We start from the raw sequence: 8,166 nt of genomic DNA on the forward strand, positions 1-8,166 counted from the left end.
CAAATATCTGTACATTTTTCAGATGTTTAACTTAAGCCATGGTGTGGACACAATCAGATGATCTGTTATTAAATTTTAAAAGGAGTTATGGTCTTTCTATTATATGATGGCAGAAAATCTGGGTTTTCGCCCGTCTTTATACCTTTACCACAACATAGATTCTCCCCTTACTTGAGAGTAGCCTTCACGATTGTACTTCAATCACACAAATTTCAGTACAGTTTCCTCAAAATCCATTGTTTAACAGATGCCTGCCATTTTGTCTTCAGGGAAACACCATGAGGTACAAATGAACCAATCTGAGTCATCAAAGCATATGCAGATGACACGGCATTTGTAAGATGGAATGCTGATCAAGTTTGATCAATTATAATCAATCAATCAATCAATTTTATTTATATAGCGCCAGATCACAACAAACAGTTGCCCCAAGGTGCTTTATATTGTAAGGCAAGGCCATACAATAATTACGTAAAAACCCCAACGGTCAAAACGACCCCCTGTGAGCAAGCACTTGGCGACAGTGGGAAGGAAAAAACTCCCTTTTAACAGGAAGAAACCTCCAGCAGAACCAGGCTCAGGGAGGGGCAGTCTTCTGCTGGGACTGGTTGGGGCTGAGGGAGAGAACCAGGAAAAAGACAGTCTATAGCAGCATAACTAAGGGATGGTTCAGGGTCACCTGATCCAGCCCTAACTATAAGCTTTAGCAAAAAGGAAAGTTTTAAGCCTAATCTTAAAAGTAGAGAGGGTGTCTGTCTCCCTGATCCGAATTGGGAGCAGGTTCCACAGGAGAGGAGCCTGAAAGCTGAAGGCTCTGCCTCCCATTCTACTCTTACAAACCCTAGGAACTACAAGTAAGCCTGCAGTCTGAGAGCGAAGCGCTCTATTGGGGTGATATGGTACTATGAGGTCCCTAAGATAAGATGGGACCTGATTATTCAAAACCTTATAAGTAAGAAGAAGAATTTTAAATTCTATTCTAGAATTAACAGGAAGCCAATGAAGAGAGGCCAATATGGGTGAGATATGCTCTCTCCTTCTAGTCCCTGTTAGCACTCTAGCTGCAGCATTTTGAATTAACTGAAGGCTTTTCAGGGAACTTTTAGGACAACCTGATAATAATGAATTACAATAGTCCAGCCTAGAGGAAATAAATGCATGAATTAGTTTTCAGCATCACTCTGAGACAAGACCTTTCTAATTTTAGAGATATTGAGTAAATGCAAAAAAGCAGTCCTACATATTTGTTTAATATGCACTTTGAATGACATATCCTGATCAAAATGACTCCAAGATTTCTCACAGTATTACTAGAGGTCAGGGTAATGCCATCCAGAGTAAGGATCTGGTTAGACACCATGTTTCTAAGATTTGTGGGGCCAAGTACAATAACTTCAGTTTTATCTGAGTTTAAAAGCAGGAAATTAGAGGTCATCCATGTCTTTATGTCTGTAAGACAATCCTGCAGTTTAGCTAATTGGTGTGTGTCCTCTGGCTTCATGGATAGATAAAGCTGGGTATCATCTGCGTAACAATGAAAATTTAAGCAATGCCATCTAATAATACTGCCTAAGGGAAGCATGTATAAAGTGAATAAAATTGGTCCTAGCACAGAACCTTGTGGAACTCCATAATTAACCTTAGTCTGTGAAGAAGATTCCCCATTTACATGAACAAATTGTAATCTATTAGATAAATATGATTCAAACCACCGCAGCGCAGTGCCTTTAATACCTATGGCATGCTCTAATCTCTGTAATAAAATTTTATGGTCAGCAGTATCAAAAGCAGCACTGAGGTCTAACAGAACAAGCTACAGTCTGAGGCCATAAGAAGATCATTTGTATTGATCAAATACCCAGACCATTACTACAAGGATGGCAGCCATATATAAAAGAACTAGAAAGAACCATTTGCAACCAAAGTGCAACTTTTTCTAAGCAAAAACAATTAATACAAAACAACCCTAAAATATACTGGAAAACATTAATCACTGGGAAAACATAGAGCGATGGATAGATTTTGACACAGTTTTCTCAATCACAGATTCAATACCTTCTCCCACGTCTGTTGCTGACTTTGGATTTTTATTAAGATTACTCAAAAATAGGTCAAGTTTGAGACTATGCCACTTCTGTGCACGACATATTAACAACATGAAATGTTGGCAAGTGTCCGTAGTTGAGGCATGGCATAAAATGACCTTGCAGCAGGTCATTTCCAGCATTTTCTGGTAAAATTATGTTGATTCCAGTAGTTGGTCATACATACGGCATTATGAAACCAAGAAGGCAGATCAGCACTGCCATCCCACTTGGCAAAGTTCCAACCAGCAGGTCAGATGAGCCTGTGCTGGTGCTGCATCTCACGTCATCCACCACAACACCACCCTAGCATGGCAACAACCATGACCTGCTCCTTCCCCAACTCTCAAAAATAATAATCTGTCTGCCTCAACCACGTGAATCGTGGGTGTCCCTTTGCTCTTCTCCAGCCACTGAGACAGGACTCAGTTTTTTTTTTTTTTTTAATTAGTTTAATGCCATCACACATGTGGCCATTTATATCCTTAGAAAGAAACTGATAATGTGACACATTTGGCTGCTGTCACAGTCATGTGAAATTCAGAGGAAATGTCCATCACGGGTCTTCTCTTACAAGTGGCAGAAATGAGTTTTCCTCAGCAGTGTGAGAGCATTTGCCCTCAGGACTGAATGAGGATTGTTACAATCTGGAAAGATCTTAAAGGAGAACCAATGTTTGTGCAAATATAAAAGGTCCAGTTGAGGTGATTCAGGCATCTGGTAATAATCTTTTTGGAGGCAAGTCCCTAACCCTGGGGTGGGTTCTCCTGTGAAAAGCTTGAGGATGGAGAGAAGTCTGGGATGCTGTCATTAAATGGTTAAAACGGTAACCCAATTAAGTGGTGAGAATAGAACTGTTACTAGAACTGTTTTTCAAGAGATTTGGTGAAACTACAGTGCCTGGCTGGGAATGGGGCTTTGATTGACAGTTGATATAACTGTTTTTGTTGTGAAATAAATGGAAAAGCTGTACATATCATGTCTACCTCTGTGCCCCAACAGCTGTCTGAGGTTTTGCTCAGTGCCCTGAATCAAAACCTTGTCCAGTTCACGCTGAGACCAGGGGTTCAAGTCACAGTGTATGCAGCGCACCTATCAGCAGGTAAACAAGTAACAACGACCTCTGTGTTTCAAGCTGCCCCTGAAAACCTGTTTGCATCCTATAGTAGTGCTGCTTTTCCATTTGGCCGGGCATACACTGTTTTAACCATAGAATGCTCTCATGGAATTCAGTGCAAGATGAAGAGAACTAGTGCAAGCCTTTGCTCAAGTCCATCCTCACATGTTACAGGAGTTCCGTTTCCACTGCCAGGATTCAGCCTATTTCTCCGATGTTGGGAACATTTACAGGATGTGCCGTGCAACTGGCCTTCTCAGCCGTTGTGTCTCCATTGCAATGATGTAGTAATTCTCCGACAGTTTGGTCTGCAATCTAAATTTTCACATTCAGCCACCAGGACTCAAATCCTTGCTCAACCTCGTCAGTCAAGAAGAATGTCAACAATGCCTGTACCCCTTTGTCGGCCTAGTTATATGTTTCAGTTTATCTGTTTGTGCTCTCATTTTGCTAGTCTAGCCTTGCCTAATGGTTTTTCATGGTTGCTCAGATGTGCGTACCCTAGAGCAGGAATTTATCTAGCCACTGAAAAAAGGCCCCAAAACTCACCTTTCACGGATCGTCCCCTTGGTGGAGACACACTCAAAGGTTGAAAACCCTCCTAAAGTAGCCTGTGAATTCCTGCAGTGGAAACACTTACATTATTTTTCCAACATTGTCCTTGAGTGTTGGGATGCTTTCTATTGCTTTAGCAAGCATTGGAGGCCCTACCTGTGTTGGAAGCCCCACGTGTTGTGGAATTGGATGCACTAAGATTAAACACCCAAAATGGACTGTTTTTTTTTTTATTATTATTTCAATTAAGGACTGTTTTGTTGATCTTCCATTTTTCTGTTTCTGTTTTCCATTTCTTCTATTTGTTAAGAAATTCTTGTAAAATTTGTAAAAATGTTATAACTGTTACAATAGCCTAAACAGTGGTTCACCCCTCTGAGTCTGGTCTGCTTTAGGTTTCTTCCTCATTATCATCAGAGGGAGTTTTTCCTTACTGCTGTCGCCTGTGTGCTTGCACAGAGGGCTTGGTAAGGTTAGACCTTACTCATGTGAAGTGCTTTGAGTCAGCATTGTTGGATTTGAGGCTAAACAAATAAAATAAATTGAAAATGAATTGAATTATACAATCTAGACGTTCCATTAATCATATTGGAATGCCGTTTTCAGGTGAGGGCATAGACCTTTATGGTTTCATTGTTCACCAGTGGAGTCCATGTGGATTCCACATATTGCATATTGGCACAGTTAATCTCAAGTCAGCTCGAGCCAGTGGAAAAGCGGCGTCAGTGGGTCAGAACATAAGGCATCAGAAGAACTAGCTACATTAGGTAGATAGGGATATTTGTTGGTCCCATTAACTAATAACCCCAACCCCTGTGTTTGATTGGCTCCCAACATGTAGCTACACAGAGACAATCAGAGAGTGAGCATCGTTACAAGTATGTGTGCCTCTTCCTATTGGGGATGCTGCTACTGTCCTAAAGAGGCTTTTAAGATAAAGAGTAAGAGAAGTCCATACTCCTGTATTTAAGTTAATTCATCTATGTTTTACTTAGGCGTTGTTGACCGTTCATTGCATGAATCAGCTGGGAGGAAATACAGTCATATTCAGTTGCCATTTGCTAACGCTTCATTGCTCTTGTTTCTTTGTCTCTGCAGCACCCCTAGTGGACACTGCTGAGATCCACAGTGGCTCTGCCATGCTAATGCTGCTGTCGGTAGTGGTTGTGGGTTTAGCTGTATTTGTCATCTACAAATTCAAAAGGTAAAATGTTCATGAAATGCCATGTCTATTTAATTGCCTTGTGGTCCTCGGCGAGCAGCGCTGAAGCAGGATGACAGCAAACAAACAAACAAACAAACCCCGCCTTCAGGGCTTCTGCGGGGTGATCAAATGTCTGTCAAATGTCTCCACCTTTAAACCCAAAGCTTCTCATTGGAGAATTGGGTTTTCCATCACACATCGAGAGGGAGCCAGCGGTAATTCTTTCATCAGGTCATTCTTTGCAAAAGAAATGTCAGTCAGCCTTCAGCCCCATCAATATTAAGCCCTTTGAATGCATCCAGTTGGCCTTTATGAAATGTTAAATTATGTCTACTTACCAAGGTGCAAAAAAGGTCAAGTGGAGCCATGATGTCATGCACACAAAAAAACGTAGCGAGCAAAACTTTTTCAGACTTTCACGGACTGTGTTCTTGTTGATTTTACATGCACATGCTCTCCTGCGTATCGGTGCAGGCAAAGGATTGATGTTTGCTTCCAAATGACCACATGGTTATGACCTTGCTCGGTTTGTTTGCGTTGGCCTTCTACCTTTATCCCAGTGCCTCACTGTAAATCTTTCCTCAAGGAAGATCCCAGGCCTCAACGTCTATGCGCAGATGCAGAACGAAAAAGAACAAGAAATGATGAGTCCAGCTAATCCAACAGAGGCCACGCCCAGCTCACAGCAGGACTTGGTGCACTCTTTGGAGATTCTGGACACAGAGTTCAACACACGGCCCATCGGTGAGTATTTACTCTCATTTACTGGTTGTCATTAGCTGGCATTCATGTTTTTATTTATCTGTTTTACATGTCACCCTGCTGTTGTACTTCATACCACTGCGATCACAGTACCGTCTCTTTCATGACACTCATCCTGTGCTTTGTTGTTGTTGTTTTTCTTAGATGTGAAATGGGTTCAGTCCAGTCAAGAGATGAAGGAAGGCTAAAACACGAGTATGACCGATGGTAGAAGTAGCAGCTGCATTAGGACAATTAACTACTTTAATAACTGACACTTTTTTTGTAGAATATTTGTGCATGTTTTTCCGCGTGCTAACAAAAACACCTCCTCACCACAGATGTTCAGCAATTACGGACCAGATGTTCAAATGTAGACATTCAAAACTGCTGACAGTGAAGAACATTTGTAAACTTCATATAGCTGCTTGTTCAGTACAAGGTGGGCAGTGAGCTGAGCTGGTTTTTGAGTGGTTGAAAGCCTGCTAACTCAACTAAGCTCAACGTAGCACAGATATGTCATCAGAAAACACCAACATGCGCAAATCTATTTAAACACAGAGTAATTTGCAAATTTGGAGAAATTTTCCAGATCACACACTCAGAATTTTCTGGGGAAAACCAACCAAAAAAAAAAAAAAAAACAATCATAAGAGCACACTAACCCATCTTATGAGCAAATCTAAAATTTCAGGTCAAAATCTGCAACACAACATATCACATTTTGATTTATTTATTTATTTTTTTACAAATGCATTTTCATCCAGATTGGAACTCCTGTTGCTTTTTAGCTTCGACCTGCAGAACTTTGATATTTGCTTTCTATGTACAACTTTTTCAATACAATCTTATAATTACATCAGATTTATTGCATTTTCAACTGCTGTGTCAAAATGTGGCTATGCAAATGGTCAAAAACAACAAAATAAAACGGGCTTTTAGCAAATAAAAAAAAATGATATGACAAATAGAATAAAAATATAAAACTGTGATAATAATAATAATAATAATAATTTGTAGGTAGTTCTAATCTCTACAAAATTTTGTTTGCTTTGCTTACATTTTTTTTTGATTTTCTTTGGGTATGGTTGTGATTTTTTGGGGAAAAAAATAGATGATTTTCTTGCTGACAGGCATTCACTGTCATCCATTCCTGTCCATCTAAATATAATCTGACCAAATATTTGAAGCATCATTAAGAATTTGTACAAATGATCCATTAATAAATGCAATAATCAGCATTAACTAACTGAATTCAGATTTAACTGTGTTTACTAATCATTTGGTAAGAATTATTCAGGTTAAGTCAGCTGTTATTTAATAATAATATAATATAATAATAATAAATAATATAATAATAATAATTTAATAATAAATGATTACTAACAACATTAGCTCATGGTTAATGTTGGTTAATGGTCACTGCTGCGTTAACTAATGTTAATGTATTCTTATTTTAAAGTCTTATCAAAGCCTCATCAGATTTTTATATTCACCTTACATTTCTCCAAGTAGTTTTTTTGTGCTGTTACATATCATCTGCTTCCATGACACCCTTTAATCTGCATCCCTGCTCTACTAAATCCATTCTCTGTCTGATAAAAATTTGAAATTGTATATCCAATCAAAGAATCGTCGTATATTTGATTGTTTCCTTGTCGTCTTTTCTTCCAGGATGTATGAAACCTCATGTACATGTGAAATTCTCCACAGAACTCCCAACGTACATCATCTAAACTCTGGACTGGATTAACAATCCAGATGGATCATGGATTCTAAATTATTATTTTTTCCCTACATTTGGGACACAGTGGTTTTGAGCTTTATACGTGTGCATGTTGGATCCCGCTGACACATACTGTGCTCTGATAAAAACCAGAAGAAACTGTGTACAGGTTATTTTGAGTCATTCCCACATATGTCTATAAATGACGTTTTGAAAATCCCATTGATTTGTACAAGCTGCGATCCATGATTCAGAGGTCAAACCAGCATGAGCTCGAGATGGGAAAATGCAACAAGCTTCAGTGTTTCTTATCCTGGTTCCACAACGCTAACAGGAGAAGTGTATGAATGATTCATATGGACATACTTTTACAAATTATATAAATTTATTAAAAAAAAAAGAATATCTGTTAGAAATGTGTGTATTTTAATAACAAATATACTTAACAGAAATGCTCATAAAATATGAATAGGGTATCTGGTCTCTTGGAAAGCTGATTTATGGCACAATACACATTTTATACTGAAATGATTCCTTTTTTTCTGATTTTAATTTATTAACAAAAAACCCTTTGATTTTCTGAATCCATTTAAACTTTACCATTATCCTCAAGCTTCTGCGTCTGCCTATGATATATTTACATAATGTTTCAACACTCAGCAGTTGAGGTGCGACAATAATCCTCCTGAATGCAAGCAATCACTGATAAACGGTAAGAGAAGGCAACTCTGGGACGAGC

The 8,166-nt window shown here is 39.0% G+C and overlaps 1 protein-coding gene across 1 annotated transcript in view; it reads left to right on the forward strand.

Moving 5' to 3' along the window:
* Window positions 1-7,901, forward strand: part of LOC117525749 (VPS10 domain-containing receptor SorCS1) — a 509,976-nt gene extending 502,075 nt beyond the window's left edge. The window contains 5 exon segments of the mRNA XM_034187684.1: window positions 3,087-3,186; window positions 4,855-4,960; window positions 5,547-5,704; window positions 5,867-5,917; window positions 7,376-7,901. Of these exon segments, the coding sequence (XP_034043575.1) occupies window positions 3,087-3,186; window positions 4,855-4,960; window positions 5,547-5,704; window positions 5,867-5,910 (408 nt within the window). The 3' untranslated portion in view covers window positions 5,911-5,917; window positions 7,376-7,901.
* The last annotated feature ends 265 nt before the right edge of the window (window positions 7,902-8,166 follow it).

This window comes from Thalassophryne amazonica, chromosome 15 (assembly GCF_902500255.1).
Source record: "Thalassophryne amazonica chromosome 15, fThaAma1.1, whole genome shotgun sequence".
Taxonomy (NCBI): Eukaryota; Metazoa; Chordata; class Actinopteri; order Batrachoidiformes; family Batrachoididae; genus Thalassophryne; species Thalassophryne amazonica.